We start from the raw sequence: 19,057 nt of genomic DNA on the forward strand, positions 1-19,057 counted from the left end.
AACAGCTTCCATTCTTTTATATAAATTTAAGCCTACACTGTTCTTGGTCTGTGCAAGAGCCAATCTAGCGTAATTATGAACTACTAGAGGCCCAGTGCATGAAATAGGTGCACTGATAGGGTCCCTTGTGGCTGCTGACTGCCAGCTGGGGCCTCCCTTCGTTCTGCCCCTGGTGGTCAGTGCACATCATAGCAAGCCATTGAATTCCCAGTTGGTCAAACGCCTGAGGGGACACTTCGCATATTGGGCATATATATATATATTTTCCCAACTTTCAAGCTTGTGTTCCTAGAAATGTGCCAATTGTGCAGAGTTTCCTAACCTTTTATGAGGCTTATTTGTTCCCAGAGCACTTAACATTTAAAATTTCTAATTATACCTTGCTTTTACAAGCTGTCTTATTGAACAGTATTTTTCCAGAATTCCAAACCCAGTTTCCTAAATTGAACTAATAGGTACAGGTTTAAGTCCAGGGAGCTCTCAATTGATATTAAGATTAACTGCTTTTGGAATACCAAGTGATTTTTTTATCCTTGTCTCATTTTTGTTGGATTTAACAGCTGTTCATTTTATCACTAGTATTGGCACTTTTCTTTTTACTCAGTACATTAATAAAGGCAATATGTAGCAATATACCAAAATTGTCTCTTTATCAGCAACCACTCCCAGATTCAAGTTCCTTGAAGACAGAGAGCATGTTTTAAATCAGTGTACTTTCAACTGAGAGTTCATCTCACAAAAATGTTGATTTTGGTCGTCTGTCCTTTGCAAAGAAAGGCTTAAATTGCTGAAAGAGGATAAGAGACATGGGGTGAGATGGGAATGTAGCTATTTGTTCTTCATTTGAGGTCTGTCCTCTGGAAGAGAAAGAATTTTGGCAGTTAGAGCTTTTTCACTAATTGTGCATGGTGCTTCGTGAACGGAAACGGAGCAGTCTGGAGTCCAGCATTTGAGGACACACCAGGTGGAAGAGTGTAAGTCCTTGAGAACAACAGGCCTCTTGGACAGTGCTTGGCATGTGGTAGGCATTTCTTCAATGTATGTTGAGTGTGATGAGTTCTTTACCCAGAGGCTAGTATAATATGGAACCAGGCTGCAGAGTCTTATCTTGACTCCTGTGTTCCTTTTAGTCACCTGCTAGGTGCAGAGCTCAGCTGTGCTCTATCCCTTTTCTGCATTGTTGTTCTGGGTTTTTCCCCCTATACAATCAGTTTGGAAAGACTTAAGTCCTACCCTCTCACTTACTCTACACATCTTTTCCCTGAGAAAATAATCTGAAGGGTGGACCTCAATTGAGTATTCATCAAATGCTACATTGTATAAAGGTGTACAGTTGTGCAGACTGCAGAAAACAGCCTTTGACTATGGAGAGTTTGCCATGGCTACACAAACCTTTTTTTTAACCTACCAATCACTTTAACATTTTTATTCTTTAGAATAGTGTGTGAAAGAGGCAAAACCTAGTTTTGATAGAAGTTAAATAATGCAAGCTAATCTTTTCTTATTTTGTCTTTTCCAACTGTAGGGAAAACAAAATACTTAAATTTGTGTCGTGTCAGTCTTTTTTACTTTATATTTCTATGTGCCAATTTATTTTTATTTTTTTAAGGGAGAGAAATAGAAACATCAGTGATGAGAGAGAATTGTTGATTGGCTGCCTCCTGCACGCCCCCTACTGGGGATTGAGCCTGCATCCCAGGCATGTGCCCTGAGCTGGACTCGAACCATTACCTCCTGGTTCATAGGTCAATGCTCAACCACTGATCCATGCCATCCGGGCTTATTTGCCAATTTTTTTTTATAAAGAAAAATGTTTGTTTATTTTTTAATGACTTTTAAAATTTCTATAACATTGGGAAGGAACGACTTAATTTCTTCCCTTAAACAGGAAAAAAAAATTGGCAACAAATGCCACTTAATCTCCATTGTAGAATTAGATCATTTGTGTAATATTTAATAGTACACCAACATTTATGCATGTTTCATTTCTCCTACTGTTTCCGAAGTTGGAGTGCTTGATGCAGTTGGTGAGAGCTGGAGCCACACTTGATGTTTCCACTACACGTTATGCACAGACCCCAGCTCACATTGCTGCTTTTGGGGGACATCCTCAGTGCCTGATCTGGTTGATTCAAGCAGGAGCCAGCATTAACAAACCGGTAAGGGAATTTGTTTTGTTTTCTTTTTCCAGTTATAATTACATGGTGTTGAGTTTTAAATTGAGGCCTTAATTAGAGTTTGATATTTTTACCTGTGGGCTAATTGGAATTTATGTTTATTGAATTACTTGTGGATAATAGGCCTTTCACATAGCAATGCTTTCTGTTTATAGAGTACTCTCACCTGTTACATGATTTACTGTGATCCACGGTGACCCAAATGATTTGCCCAAGGTTACAGCTGTGACTGAAGGAGTCTGGCCTTAAGCCCAGCTTTCCTGGCATCCCTGCTCACAGCTGCCTTAGCCTTGTTTCCACTGATAATTATGCAAACATATTCCTACTAGCAAAATATATTTAATAGCTGTGATTAAGTTAGCCTTAGCAGAATGACCAGTGTGAGTTAATGTTGCTTCAGGTACAAGTTGGGGGTGATGACGACAGAGATAAATAGTAACTAGCACCAAATGCAAAGATTTTGTATTTAAGCATACAAACATAAACATGAGAATGCCGGGGTTTTTTGTTTTGTTTTTTTTAAACTATATTTTTATTGATTTTAGAGAGGAAGGAAAAGAGATAGAAACATTAATGATGAGAATCACTGATTGGCTGCCTCCTACACGTTCCCCAGGGATCGAGCCCACAACCCCGGCATGTGCCCTGACCGAGAATCCAACCCGTGACCTCCTGGTTCATAGGTTGATGCTCAACCACTGAGCCACGACGACTGGGCAGGATGCCGGTTTTTTAATGGTGTGTTTTCAGTATTCTTTTCACATGAGTGGGGGGAGGGGGCGGAGGAACCCATCAGAAGAGTGCCTAGCTTATTGGGAACTCTCTTAAACAGGCTTGTGGTTGTAAAAGACTCCATAGATAGTCTGACTGGAGCATCCCCAGTCTTAGCACCTGCCCCAGGTTGGACTCGTCTAAGGCAGTGGTCGGCAAAATGGCTAGCGCTAGTCTTTAACATGCCAAAAGATTAAAACCAGGAAAAGAATATAAAAACAGGATAAAGGAGAAGAAAAAAAGCCCATGGCACAAGTCCCTTAGACCAGTGGTTGGCTCTTCCACAAAATACCACGTGCGGGCGCGCACGTATAGTGCGATTGAAACTTCGTGGCCCATGCACAGAAGTCGGTATTTTGTGGAAGAGCCAACCACTGGTCTAAGGGACTTGTGCCATGGGCTTTTTTTCTTCTCCTTTATCCTGTTTTTATATTCTTTTCCTGGTTTTAATCTTTTGGCATGTTAAAGACTAGCGCTAGCCATTTTCTCAAGATTAGGAGATAATATCTCTGCCATCTCTAAGGTCAACATAAGGAGTTTCCAAAAATTACGTGTACTACTAATAATCATCAAGGGTCTACCTTGTGCAAAGTAACTTTTATTTCCTCTTTTCTGCTTTTTTTGTCTTTCCTGAGATTCATCCTTTGATGATAGCCAGAAATAAAGTAGTTGCAAGCCCCTCTCCTAAAGATAACCCAGATACCCACCTGCAAAACAAGTAATTGAGGAAAAGTAGTTTAGCAGTGATTTAACACAAGGATTGATGGGAAAGGGGACTTGAGGAATAGAGGGGTAATTTGTTCTCCATAATAGACTTTTAGTAGTGAGGACAGTAAAGGGAGAGCCCTGGATTTTAGACCCGTTTCTGTTACTCAACTGGAACTTATATCTCCACACAGGATGCCTTTATATATACAGACTTCTCTGCCACTTTGTTACTTTTTTAAATAATTTTTTAAATATGTTTTTATTAATTTTAGATAGAGAGGAAGGGAGAGAGAAAAAAATATCATTGAGAGAGAAACATCGTCAAACAACATGGATCAGCTGCTTCCTGCATGCTCCCACTGGGGATGGAGCTGAAACTTGGGCATGGGCCCCAAAGGGAATCAAACCAGTGACCTGGTGTGTGGGTCAACGCTCAACTACTGAGCCACACTGGCTGGACAACTTTGTTACTTTACCCACCTATTCAGGAGTTATACGTTGACAACTGTATGCTGTTATTGCTGTAGGCATTGCCTGTCTCTACTTGTCTCACTCCTGGTCCTGCATTCTTCTCTCCTCCCCCTTTATCCCAGTAGGAAGGGCACTAAGCCTTGATTCCACACTCTGCTTCCTCATCTCTCTGGCCTTGGGCAAGTAATATTCTTGGTTTGTGGCTCAACCTTTTTATCAATAAAATATGGACAATCCATAAATGGCAGTAATTAATGTTTAATATTAATATGGAATTTAAGTACAGAATACTCTACATGTTAATTTCCATTAAATTGTTACATAGAATCTAATTTACAGCTAAAGAAATTGCCTAACGCTACTTTTCAGACCTTTCTGAAATAATCCCCCTTTTCGTATAATGTTTTTAGCAGCTCAGTGTTTCCCATAGGTAAAAAGTTTGTGCCCCCCACTCCTTCCTCTGAGCTGCTCTAGTTAGCACTGTGTGGAAATCTCTCCTAAACTTTGCTCCCAGGGCCAGAGTCCCCAAATCCCACTCTCTCCTTACAACCCTCCCTTGTTTTATTTGTTCACGTGGCTCAATATCCCCAAGTCCTCCCATGTCAAGGGTGCCACTTGGATTTCTTAAGCATCCTGGCATTGCTCCTGATAGGATCTCAGTTGGCTGTGGTCTGATGCTGAACTTCGTTCTGAATCTCAGATGTTGTCTTGCTCTGTTAGGTAACAGTGGGACTGCTATGACAGGCACCCAGGGACCCTTGAGGTCCCAGTAGCCCTTTTGTTGGCTTCCCCAACACACTGTTGATCCATCTTGAGGTAGAGTTTTCTTCACTTTCCAGATAAACTATTTTAAAGCCAGGTCCAGGTTTTTCTTAGGCTTTTATTTGTTTGTGTGTGTGTAACTTTTTTGAACCTAGCATAGTATTTCTTGACATTTTGTTTTAACCCATCTTCTTGTTCTAATCTTTTAGCATGTTAATGACTAGCCATTTTCTCAAGATTAGTAGATAATATCTTCTGCCATCTCTAAGGTCAACATAAGGAGTTTCCAGAACTTAGGTGTACTGTCTGGAGGCTCAGTGTTCTAAGTTTACACAAAGGAAGTGAAGTTAGTATTTAAGTGATTTATTTTTGTAAGTCTATAGCAGCGATTTTTAACCTTTTTCATTTCATGGCACGCAAACTAATTGCTAAAATTCTGCGGCACACCAAAAATTTCTTTTGCCGATCTGACCCAAAAAAGGTATAATTTTGATTAATTTACACTGATGGATGTTTGTTTTTTGTTGGTGGTGGGTTTTTTTACAGTCTAAGGTAAAAGAGGTCAGTGCCCCTGACTAAATAGTCAGGTATGGCATGTTTTAAAACTTATTGCAGCACAGGGGTTAAAAATTGCTGGTCTGTCATGACTATCCCTGGGTGCCATTTTTTGTGTTTGCAAGTCATCTCTTTAATACCCCTTCAAGAATTTTGCTGGCATTTGATGTTGCTTCCATAGTTTCTTGTACCTAGATTAGAAATAAGAGATTTCTTTATTAAAATTCAAGGTGACTTGTCCGTCTTCAGATTTCTAGTAACCTCTCCTGCTTTCCTTTATTACTCAAGAGTTTGCCAACAATATTCCCAGAACCACACTACAAACTATTTGGTGTTTTTAAAATGTGACTGGGCTGAAATATAACCTTAAAATGGCTCTTTACTCTTACTCTCTTGGCTACAGTTTTCTTTAAGTAGTATTTATTCTGCCCTTCCCAGTTTAATGATGTTCTCCTTGTGTAACACAGAACAGGTAGTTTTGCTCTCGTCATCTGTTACTATCCCACCATCTTCTGGAAATAGTAGCAAAAATCCTTTTCCTTCTTGTTCCAAAGGTAGCTTTCTAAAAACAAAACTTTATTTTCCCTGAGAGTTTTTGTTGTTTTGCTTTGTGGGTTTTGTTGTTGTTGTTTGTTTGTTTGTTTGTTTTTGCAAAACCTCATCTAAATCTCCGTTCTACTTTTTCTGGCAATACCTGTCTGAAATTTTTATTTGTCCTTATTATGTACTCCTCCCACCCTTACCCATTTTGGGGGAGGATAGGGGTTATGTTTTTGTTTTTTAAAAATCTGAGTTCAGTTGTTAGTTCCTTATAGAACCACATGGTTTTCTCTGTTTCTTCAAAAATGGGATTATTCTGTGTAGTACTTTTATATCACTTTTGAACATATTTTAAAATAAATGTATACACTTTTTCGAAACTCCACTAAACTGTCAGGTCTTTCATATTACATTTTTCTATACAATAATGTACCACTCTTTTTTTTATTTTAGCCCTCACCTCAGTTTTCCCCCCTGTAATTTAATATGCGTTGGTGAGGAGCTCAAATATTGACTGAATTTATGAATGAGCTATTTTCCAAATACTGTATCAGACACTGTAAAGTTGCCCCACTTCTGCTTTATATCTTTATCCCTTAACGATGTGGTAGTCTTCTGCCAAGTTCCGTTTCCAGTGACATTGAAGTGTTATTGATTCAGGAACGGTTGCTGCTTAGCCACTTGGAATTTCCCAGTCAAAAAGTCCTATCTCAGTTTTTTTAGTAGAAACAACTTCTCTTGATTCTGTATCTTTCTTTACCTCTAATTTACATGAGAACCTATAAATCAAGTTGTGTTTCAAATTTTTTCCATTCATGCAGTGTAAACTAATTCATCCTTTTTTTGGATTAATACGTTAGTGTTGAGTTGTTTCTGAGTCTGCTCACTTCCACTACCTCTTCCAGCATTGTTTTCTGAAGCATGACTCTGATTCTAATACAGCCTTTCTAAAAGTCCTTGAACAGATTTGCTCATCACAAACAGCCTGAGTTCTATACGAGCTGGCTATGTTTGACCCTTGTATTCTCCCTTCCCATCATTTCTTGACTCTGACCTCAACCATGTTCTCTACAGCAGCGGTCACCAACCGGTGGTCCGTGAGTTCCGAAAGGTTGGTGACCACAACTCTACAGTGTAGTCCAAATTCAAGTTCAAGATAAAAAAAAAAATCCAAAGGAGAAACTGGTGATGTCTTGAATCAAGCTAGCCTTGTGGTAGATATGGGTAAACTAGGCTAGATGTTAGATATTGGTGATATTTCTTGGCCCAACCTTTTTTTGGCCATGCCCCACCTAAGCATCTCTAAAATCCTGATATCTCCACAAAAAAAAGTCTAAACAAGCTTCCAAAGAACATGGCATCTGTGAAAGAGAAAAATAAAAGAATGAAAGGACAGTTGAAGTGCTGAGGAAGAAATCACTAAGAAATTGTTTAAAAAATAATAATATATGAAGTGACGAAAAAATAGCAAATAAAGTTTCAAAACATAATAGAGAACTGAAATGCATAAATATGTTACAATATATGTTTATATATTGTATATGAGGCCCCTAGAACCATAAGAAATGCAAAAAATTTGCTGTTGATAACTCATTCTCGAATTGCCCCCCTTAAAAATCAAATTGCCCGCCTTGGGGCATGTGCCCACATTGTGAACCACTGATCTAGAGTGTACATGCTATCACTGCTGTACAGGCCCCACAGGTTTTTTTTTTGTTCTTGATCAAAGTGTGCCCCTACCCTGGGCTGCTCTTATATTCTCTTCACATCTACATTTCTTTGTGTTGTGCTTCAAATTTGGCTTACCATATTGTTTCATTTCAAAGATGAATGAAATGGTGCATGTTGATTAATTTTACTTTAAAATGTGGAAATCTTTTTTTTTTTTTGAAGTTGTAATGCATTTTATTTTGTGTGTTTTTTTAAATAATTTTCTCTTTATTGATTAAGGTATTATATATGTGTAAAATGTGGAAATCTTGTTGGATCTGAATATTGGTGTGTGTCCTTTTTTGTGGTGTTTTTTGTTTTTTTTCCAGGACTGTGAGGGTGAGACTCCCATTCACAAAGCGGCTCGCTCTGGGAGCCTAGACTGCATCAGTGCCCTGGTAGCTAACGGGGCTCACATCGAGTAAGTGTCTTTGTTTATTCTTCCCAGCCAAGATGTAGTTAAGGGTGTTGTGTTTAGAAACAGTATTTAGAGCAAGCAAAGTCCTGAACTTTGTTTTTAATGTTAGTAATATAATTTTGCTTTTTAGATCAGTTGGTTTTGGTGAGCAAAATTGTGTAGGTTAAGTTGACCAACAGAAGGGGCAGAACAGTTAACTGATTAAATTTGGAACCTAGCATCATTCACTTTGCCACTAACAATATCACCATGGGCAAGTCTTCAAACTTCTTTGCCAAGTAGTAATTTGGAAACAAAGGCCTTGGATTGGATTAAAATATTTTTCAGGCCTGTTGGCTCAAAAAAATCTTGCAGACAATTAGCTTTTCTAAATTTTTATTTCTTCATCTTTTAGCAGATGTGAGAACATTATGTTTTAAAGCCTATTATAACTTTTGATGATTTTATAACTCCTTGTAAAATGTAACTATTTACATTAAAGACTTTAAAATCTCTCTGAGCTTTTGATATGATGGCATTTTAGAATATCTTTGTTTTGGCCCAGTTTACATCAACTAGCTTATTTGTAGTTTGGTAAAACAAAATATTTGAGTGTATTTTTAAGTGTTATTTTGTATGTAAATCATTAATTAGCTAGTCATGGCATTAATACATTTATTTTAGGTAGTAAATTCATTTGTATTTACTTTTTCTTAAAGATTTATATGATAAAAATTTTTCTTCTGCAGTTCACAGCATTAACAAAATGGATGCGGTTTTCACCCTTAAATGTTGAGTGTAAGCTATAGAGCTGTAATAACCAAAATAACTATGATAGTATCAGCTTTTTTGTTTTGAGTGTCTTGAATATTTCATAAAAATTAATTACAAGCCACTTTATTCTATTGGCGATGTGAAATTTTAGACTTTGAGAGAAATAAAACCCACAAAACTAATAACTTAGTTTAACCCTTTGGTTTCCACTTCATTGTTTGACTCTCTATTATTATAAATATTGAAAATAGACCCTGGAGAGCAAAACCATATAGGTTAATGCAAAACCTGTCTAATACCAGGGGCTGTTGTTGGGCTTTTAGTATCTTAGCTTCTGTTTGATTTAGTATTAAGATTAGTCATTAGTTGGGCTTGGGTCATTTATGTAGTGATTTAGTTTTATAAATATGACTTGCATTTTAACTGTTACTTTTCAGGGTACCTTGTGATTTCATATGTAGTTATAACTTAAGGTAATGTAAAAACAATTAAATACATATTATACAATGTTAAAAACATTGAGTTAATTCTCAATGGATTACTTTAAAAGCAAATATATATATATGCAGTTTTCTTAGCTGTATTTAGATTAAAAACTTATCTTTAATAACAGAAGCTTTGGTTATAAAATACAGAGTCATATAAAATAATTGATTAGATTGCTTAATTGTCACTTATTGAAATAATTAGAGGTTGATCTTTTTAATGACTTATTTTCGAAACAATTTTCTTATTTGGTCCTGAACATTTTATTACTAAAATGTTAGTTTTATTCATTTTAATGGATAGCTTAATCCTTTAAGCCAATAAATATCTATTGCTATGTCCTTTTAATAGGTGTCTTTTTAAAATGAGATCATTTTATTTACAATTCTGTCCTTGGTTACAGGACCCTCGAGTGTCTCTTTTCCACCAAGTGTGACTGAGCATGACCTCAAGTGCCAGTCTGTTTTTCAGTATAAGAGCCATTCCCTCGAGACCCTGCATTATGGTGATTTCCCTTGACTGAACTTTCAGATATTTTTTAGAAGAAATATTTAGCCTGAACCACCTAGCCAAAAGCGATTTTTAAAAGTATAAGTCTTTGGCCTGGAGATAGAGCACAGTAATCATTATTTATTGCAATTATATGTGAGGTTATTTAATTTTAACATCTAGATAAAATGTCAGTTTTGACAATAAGCTAAATTGTAAATTGCTTTTTTGATACTTTTTCTGCACATTTTTGTAGTTTTAAGTTTTAGTCTACCAACAAGTAATAGCTTGATTCCCCCAAATTATGATACTTAGACCTATTTTACTTGTTTCGCGTAATGCTGCTCATGTGGTAAAGTGTAGTTCTAGCAAATAAAATGCCTTTTTCTATTTTAAGATCAAGGGGCACATGATTTATTTAAAGTTTTTTTGGTTTTTTGTGTTTTTTTTTTTCAGTTTAGGACAGGCCAGATTATTAATTCTTCATATTACATGCCATAATGCTTAGGAGATAATATAATTTTTTCCCCTGAATAGATTAAAAATTATCTCATATCATTATTTTATAACACTTGGTGGGATTTAATAATTTTGTTTTTAATTTCTACTTTGCTTTTTATACATCAGCTACATAAAGTGGCCAAAGTCTTAAGTTGCTGCTTTTTGGTCATTGGGTAGATAGTGGTGAGGGCAGCTATACCACACATCTGTGGCTAGAATGCTTTGTTATGTAACTAACTTGTCAATGTAGGCTGCATCTGTAAGATAACGCATGTCAACTGCTGTGCATCGTATTACATTTTCTAGCACCACACGTGAGTATATTGATGGAGTTTCTTTTTCTTCTCTTATTTTACATCTTGAGTTTTGGTGCCAAGTTTTCTTTTTCATGTGAGGTTTTGTTTCTACTTATCATATATGATGGTCATTATTTGCCATTTATTGTTCAGATCTAAAAATAAAAATACTCAAGGTTACATCAGCTCTATGACCAGACTAAATGTTTGTGTACCTTAAATGATCTACACCTCTACAAAGGCTTCTCATTCTCATTTTTTTCTCAAGTATGATAAGTATGGGAGTTTCATTAAGTTGGTCATCCTTAATTTTGCTTGTATGGCAGTTCGGTTTTTCATTGCAGCTAATATTTGAATGCTGCCTACTCCACACTTAGGATTTTTGAGTGGAAGAAGGGCATGTACTGACATGGAAAAGTTGTTGCCTCGTTCTTTTGTGATCAAATTAGTAACAATATAAGTTGTGTTAATGTGATTTCAGAAAAAGATGCTTGAAAACACTATCTGCTGATAATGAAGCAGACCTTTTTACTACTTACAATGTAAAGTGCAGATTTTGAGTCTTGTATTATTTTTACTTTTAGTATTTTTGCACCAATTAATTTTGGTTACTTTGTATTTATTTTCTTGAGAGATTGAAGTTGAGAGTGATCCCATATCAACCAGATATTAAAGTAGCTTTTTTAATGCCTTGGAGTGAAAAGGGGGGGTGGTGGAGGTAGATAGCAGGAGTTAGGGTAAAACCAGAATTACTTGCATCTCAGGCAAATTTGCTAGTCCATTTTAATACTACATTATATAGGTGGCAGTGTTTGGTATGACAAAGTCTTAAAGCTTTCTGTAGAATCCATTGATTCTGTTGCAACCAGATCTTCAAATGGGCTTACATATATTTTAATTTAATTAGTGTGATCCCTAGAAGAACTTAGCTGGAGAAGCTTCTATAGCCTTATATAAACAAGCTCAGTGACTCACTCTAAAAAAATCTTGCCTAATTTAGAAAACAGGCACAGTTGCCTATAATAACAAAAGAGATCTTAACAGACTTTTTTTTAATGTTGCCCAAAAAAAGTATGTTGCTGAACTTTTAGGAATTTTTCATTGACATGAAGTTAGTTTAGTTTGGTTCATAATTGGTGGCCATATTTATGACCCACCTTTATTTGTTTATCTATAGAGCCCCTCTCTGGAAGCAAAATTTTTATTAGGGCAAATCATGTGATAAGCATATTTTTAATAATAGTGCAAGAAGTTTGTTTGCAACTTTTGCCCTTGGCAAAATAACCCAGGTTTACTTTGAAATTTGTGACTTAATTGTCATTATGACAAACTTGTCTGATCTTATTGTTTCCTGGGTCTTTTTTTTCTTTTATTAAAGTGTTTTGCACAAGATGGAGGAATTAACTTGCTGAGATAGCTATCAAAGTTCTGCCTCCTGGGCGGGAGCAGATGTTGGACTGGACAGTATTATAGACTTGTTGACAAATTTAGTTCAGAATTTTATTTTTCATTCTTGAGTAATATATAGGTTTTAATATTTGTTTAACCAGTGCTTTTACAAAGAATGTTTTCAAATAAAACCAATGATTTCTAAATCCAAATATATTTTACCTTTGCTAAAATATAGTGGGAGCATGTTAAATATTTCATCAGCGTATTTGAATGATACTCTTATATTTTAATGTATGCAAACATAATTGGGGTTCAGTTGCAATGTAAAACTATCTTCATCAGTGTTGAACTTAAAATGAAAACTTGGCACCAAATTTTTAAAGATAGAAACTTTAAAAAATAGTGTCTCCCTATTGTTACCTAAAGAATATATTTAAGAAAGTTTTCATGATTATTAAGAATTTGGATACCAAAGGGTTAAAAATATACATTTTTCTTTTACTGAAGAAATCTCATGATGTTTGCTAATGTTTTGTTTGTACAAATGGACATTTAGTAATGTTTTTAATCTTTTTTTTTTTAATGATTCCATGTATTTGCTTATTTCCATCTAGGAATAGTTACTAATGTATTTGAGATACAGCATACCAAATTTTAAAGTAACCAGAATCGTGAGTTAATGGTTTTTAGTCCATACTATTAAATTTTGTTGAAATATTGACATAATTATAAATTGGCTTCATGCTAAAAATTATTAGAAGTGATTGAGGAGGCAGTGTTTTAGAGCAATAGCTTTTGGTCAAGGAGGTCACATGACAATGGCTTATGCTCAATAAGTGTGCATCTGCACTTCATGTATGTATATGTATTTTTAATCCAAATGTTGCCTGCAAATATGTGATCCCTTATTATTTAAGTTTCCTGTTTTATGAACCATTGCCCGTTTTAAATCACACAGAAGATTCTGAATCTGTAAAAACTACACATGTCAATGTTTTACAGCTACGTAATTCGAATTGAATTGATTTTTTCAAGTAATCCTAGAAAGGGGGAGCATTCCATATAGAAACTGCTGAAACTGCCACAGGTGCTTCTCCGAAAACCTTACAGTTGTGGCATTGAATGTTCAGTATGGCTTCCTTTCTCCACACGAGGCATACTGTTGAGGTATTTGTTGCGGTGATTGGTTTTAATGCTAATCTAGGAATTCAGATATAGATTCTTTAGATTTGCATGCTTTGCTTACCCTAATTTATGATATCTACCTTTTTATTTGTAAACTAACAATAGTTAAGTTGAGATCAGAATTTTAACAGAAATATTATTTATATAAAAACTGTGCTTATCTTTTATTGTCACATGGCATTAACAAAAAGAAAACATCCTGAAGGTGATGTGACAACTCAGATTCTAAAATCTATATTTCAGGTATTTCCTGATCTGTGGTTTTTCCAATTAAAAATAAAAACCTTTACTAGAATGGCTTCTCATGTATCCTAATTATGTGACACTATAAGTGGAAAATAGATGGGGGATTGGCTAGCAGTAGAGTGGAATTTGTTTTAAAGTTCTTTGAAGAGACATTCTTAGGTATAATAAATTTAATATTCTATTCAGAATTTTATTACAGAAAATCCTATATAATAAAAGCCTAATATGCAAATCGACTGAACGGTGGAAGGACCTGCAGAACAACTGGTTGCTATGACACGCACTGACCACCAGGGGGCAGACACTTAGCGCAGGAGCTGCCCCCAGCCCACAGGCCCCAGGTCAGCTGGTTGCTCCACAGAGGGAGGCAACAGGCGGTGGTGGCAGGGGAGCAGGCAGGTGAGTGGGTGGCACCAGGCCGGCCAAGGCGGGTGCCAGTGGGGGCCCCCCAGTGGCCCCACCAGTAACCCTACAGATCGGCCCTGATTGCCAGCCAGGCCTAGGGACCCTACCGTGCACGAATTTCGTGCATCGGGCCTCTAGTAGACTATATAAACATGTTTTTAACTTTAGCAAAGTTTAAAAAAATACCAGTTTGATTTTTCCAGTTATTTAGCAGAGCAAATAATTCATACTACAGGCTAGTCTATGTCTTTCCATGTTTTCATATTCCAATTTTGAAAGAATACTAAGAACCATTGGAGAAAATGGGTGGTCTGCCTAAAGATGGCGTTTCATGTTGACTGTTACAGGAACTAGAACCTACAGATCACTTCCATAATAAGTAGTAGCAAATTGATCTTACCAGCCTGAAAAATCTGATGATGTCAATTTTCATGTACTTCAACAAACTAGACCCGATTTGAACATCAAGTTGATGAATACCTGATTTCTTTAAATCTTTCCTCATTTTCAAAGATTTTTAAAAGTGGATATTAGGACCAGAGAAGGTCAACTAGAGCTATAGAACAAGTTGGTCCCATGTGGGTCCTCTTGTTTTCAGAAATGGACAAAGAAAAATTTTAGACTAGGTGTAGTCTGTGTGCCCAAGTGCATCAAACTAAAGGTGCCAAATTTAAAAAGATTTAGTTCAATGTCTATACTAAATATTTTCATGCAAAATAAAGTTTTAGAGAGTAATTTTGAACATTTTCTTCCAGATACTGTAAAGACTGCAGTTCAGAGTAACTTTTGTCTTTATCAGTACCTCACTTGAGGTTCATAGGAGTGGCCAACAGTTAGTGCAGTGTGGCCTATCACACCACAGTGAATACTATGGATTGATTGAAAGGTGAAAGCTTGACTACTTAAAAAGTACTCTAAAAGAACAAAGTACCACATTTAATGTGAAGTTGTTATAGAACCTGTCAATCTTAAGCCACATTCATGTGCCCAACTCCCATTGAGTTTTAGGAAAATAACAGGGGATAGCTTAGGTTTAATACCTACTTAAACTTGGAACACTATAAATAGAGTTTGAAGGGTTAATAAATTGATGATATGTAACCAGAATTAGTGTTTCAGCTCTTAAAACAAAATTTTAAAACAACATTTGAGACATGCTTATTAGCAAATAGGACAGCTTATATGAAAAAAGAATTTAAAGACCTGAGCTTCTTTTGTTAAACATTAAAGTGTTTTGAGAATGGTACCATGTAATGATTATTCTAGTTTTTATTTGGAAACCCATGTGATTTTCAGCCTCTATAGGTCATATGAAAGTCCTCTCTACTTATTTAACATTAAAAAGTGGTTTGAGGAATTAAGACCTATAAAGACAGGTTTTCTTTTGTTTGAATTGAATAGTGCATAAAATAGAAAAAGTCTTTACTAGAAAGATTTTTTTCAGGAACCCATAGACCAGTAGTTCTCAACCTTCTGGCCCTTTAAATACAGTTCCTCATATTGTGACCCAACCATAAAATTATTTTCATTGCTACTTCATAACTGTAATGTTGCTACTGTTATGAATCGTAATGTAAATATCTGATATGCAGGATGGTCTTAGGCAACCCCTGTGAAAGGGTCGTTCGACCCCAAAGGGGTCACGACCCACAGGTTGAGAACCGCTGCCATAGACAGTTATTAAGAATAGAGAGGATTAGTTTGTTAACAGATCCAGCCTGCTGCTTGTTTTTGAATGGCCCATAAACTAAGAATGATTTTTACATATTTAAATGGTTGATCAAAAAACAAAAGAATAATAATATTTTGATTCATGAAATTCTAATTTCAATACTCACAAATAAAGGTTTGCTAATACACACTTAAGCTCAGTTGTTTATATATTGTCTGAGGCTTGCTTTCAGGCTAAAATGACAGAGTAGTGATTGAGTCTGTGGCTTCTAAGACCTAAAATATTTATTTTCTAGCCCTTTAAAGAAAAAGAAAAGTTCCTCCCCCTAAATTAGATGATCTATAATGTTCCTTTCCTGTCAATTTTTGTAATGTGCATTCTATGATTGAGCAGCCACTTGTAAGTTTTTAAATGTGAGCAGAGCAGAATTAGGGAGTTAAGCATTCCACAGGGGTAGAGAATGGAGGAATGAATGTAAGTAAGTAGGAGAGGAGATGGGAAGGAAAACATTAGAGGCAGAAGAGGGGAATAGTGGTTTTGATTGTTGTGTATCAATGTCAGGTGTTAACAGATGTTTTGCTTCAGAGGAATATAAAGTCTATTAAAGTAAACTATATATTGTGTATACCATTATTCAGTCCTTAGTAACTTGAGAAATAATATAGTTGAAATCTTCTATAACTCCCTAGAAGTAGAGAAAGGATACTTTATGTCTTTTTCCTATAATACTGTAGGGATAGCGCCAAAACTATAACCTCCCAATTCTTCCACAGTCATCGAATGTCCCAGATCATGATATCTATCCATACATTTTATAGAATATGTAGACCTCCCTTTTGGATCACTCTAATTTCTGGTTCCCCAAAGTTATGTGACGAACCAGTCTGACTTGTTATTGTTCTCTCTCACTTGGTTGGTCCATGCATAGAGAGTATATAGCATGAGTTGGCTCTAGTTCTTCTTTTGAGTTTTGAAGATAATGCCTGACACAACTTGGAAATTTGGTTGGCTCCTTCTCAACCAAGTGATGTGCAAGTGTTTGACTACTTTTGGTAAGGGAGGAGGTAGGGTGGTGATGTCTAGGTCTTTTATTAAGACATATAATCCCACTTAAACACTTACAATCTCTATGGTCTCTGGATATTGGCACTAATTTGTTGCTTATTTTTCTTTAAGGTTCTATTTCCTTGGAAGAATAGTAAACTGCTATTCTAGCCTAAATTCAGTCTACTGTTAAGTTTCTGAATGAAGAGTAAAGGAATTGGGTGTATTTTGAATGTTACTCTTTTTAGCAACTTCAAAATGTTGGCATGCTCCTTACACAAGTTTTCGTTGGTGAACTGGCATTTATGGTTGTAGATTCCATTTTTTAAAATCTATGTACTGTTCTTTTTTATTCTGTGATCCACTAAGGAGTAATCTTTACTGTCAACTCTATTCTGATTTTAAGCATCAACCTCTCATTTCTGTATTCTTTGATTTCAGAGAGCAAGTCCATACTTACCTGTAGAAATGATTATTGTATAAAGTTTGCTTACGTTCTGGGTCTTCATCTTTTCAAATTTGGAAAAGCTAAGATTTAAAAAAAATTTTCAGGTGGCAACTTTGTTTTTGTGTTTACATTCTTGAAGAAGTAGACCTTTCTGGACCATCTTCACTTGTGATATCTTCCAAAAATGAAATGCATCATTTAAAAATATTCCAGCTATACACATTAGAGTTACATTTGAATAACAAGTTGATACTAAAAATAAAAAATATTATTTTGTATAAATGTAATTTGCTCTGCCCAAATTTCAGTAGTTTCCATTTAATTTATGTATCAAAATAAAAACATTAAGAATTCTAGAATAATATTCATCAGAATTCACATCCATGAGGTAAAATTAAAATGTCAATTTTAGTCCCCAGTAGCTGCACACAGCTGCCTTCTATGTTTAAGAAAATATTGTTGGTTTCTGGAATTCGTAAGAATTGTCTCTTTTATATCTGATAAAATTGAGTCTGGGCTTTTGCCTTTCTTCAAAATGTATAGTACATTTCTTTATGTTTTCTTCTAAGAAGTGAAGACATGTTTAGTGATTATCCAAGAATATATAGATTTTTTGTTTCTGAGGTGGAGCGTTATGAGTATGATGGCTGGAATTATGAATTCACAGCTTATTTTTATCTTTGAAAATGAAAGACCCTTATTTGCCCCTGATTCAGCAGTTTTCTCTCTGGGAAAAAAAAAATTTCTTTTTTGGCATTAATATTAACCCAGGAAACAAGAATCAAAGGTTCTGCATTGGTTATTTCACTTACACAAAATAAAGCCTTATTTGATCATACTTTTGCTCTGTTCATAGCATAGCTTACTGAGTAAATATGGAGATATCTTTGCAGTTTGGTATTTCTGCAATTTCAGTTTATCAACCTATACCTAACAACTTGTTTTGCTTTTTTTACAGATTTATTTCACAGAGCAGTGTATTTTCTTGTTCTCCAGGGGAACTTCAACATGGAGTTGCTTTTGTTCTCTAAATGTTTATTGTTTCCTAATTAAGATCTACAAGCTCAACTGGTTCTTTTATATTCATCTTATTCAGATCTCTCACTTACACCACCACTTCCTCCTTTAATTTGAATCTTAGCTACTATAGAAGACATCAGACCTTTACTTGTGATATTAACCACGTAAGATGTTGATTCTTTTCAGTAGTAGAACTCTTAGCCTTAGGGTATTTGGCTTTCACAGGAAATATCCTATATAATAAAAACCTAGTATGTTAAGGGTCCGGTTGTCCAGTTGTCCGTTCAACCAATGAAAGCGTAATATACTAATGCTAAGCTAAGGCCGCTCAACCGCTCTCTATGATGGGCACTGATCACCAAGAGGCAGACAGTCAACTGGTTGACCAGTCACTATGACGTGCACTGACCACCAGGGAGCAGATGCTCCATCTGATAATGCCCTGGAGCCCTCCTGCGGTCCTCCCCGGTCCCGATCGTGCACCAGTAGGGTCGCTCAGCCTGACCTGCATCCTCTCGCAATCTGGGACCCCTTGGGGGATGTCAGAGAGCAGGTTTTGGCGTGATCCCGCAGGCCAGGCCAAGGGACCCCACTGGTGCACGAATTCGTGCACTGGGCCTCTAGTTTACTCATAATGCTCTAGAACAGAGGTTCTCAACCTGTGGGTCGTGACCCCTTTGGGGGTCGAACGACCCTTTCACAGGGGTCGCCTAAGACTATCGGAAAACACATATATAATTACATATTGTTTTTGTGATTAATCACTATGCTTTAATTATGTTCAATTTGTAACAATGAAATTGGGTGTCTCCACAACATGAGGAATTGTATTAAAGGGTCGCAGCATTAGGAAGGTTGAGAACCACTGCTTTAGAATGACAACTCCTTCAAGTTTTCCTAAGCAAGGTCAAAAAAAAAACACAGCAACTCAGCTTTTCACATCTCCAGCCTAATGACAAATTATTTAATGTCAGGACATCCTTCTAAACTTCCACTTATAGTGTCACA

The 19,057-nt window shown here is 36.1% G+C and overlaps 1 protein-coding gene across 1 annotated transcript in view; it reads left to right on the forward strand.

Moving 5' to 3' along the window:
- The window catches only part of ANKRD10 (ankyrin repeat domain 10), a gene marked incomplete at its 5' end in the record, with an annotated part of 35,053 nt that overhangs the window by 1,739 nt on the left and 14,257 nt on the right, over positions 1-19,057 (forward strand). The window contains 2 exons of the mRNA XM_014531926.1: positions 2,007-2,159; positions 8,024-8,115. Of these exons, the coding sequence (XP_014387412.1) occupies positions 2,007-2,159; positions 8,024-8,115 (245 nt within the window). The remainder of the gene's footprint in view (positions 1-2,006; positions 2,160-8,023; positions 8,116-19,057) is intronic.

The sequence above is a fragment of the Myotis brandtii genome, unplaced genomic scaffold, assembly GCF_000412655.1.
Source record: "Myotis brandtii unplaced genomic scaffold, ASM41265v1 scaffold83, whole genome shotgun sequence".
NCBI lineage: Eukaryota > Metazoa > Chordata > Mammalia > Chiroptera > Vespertilionidae > Myotis > Myotis brandtii.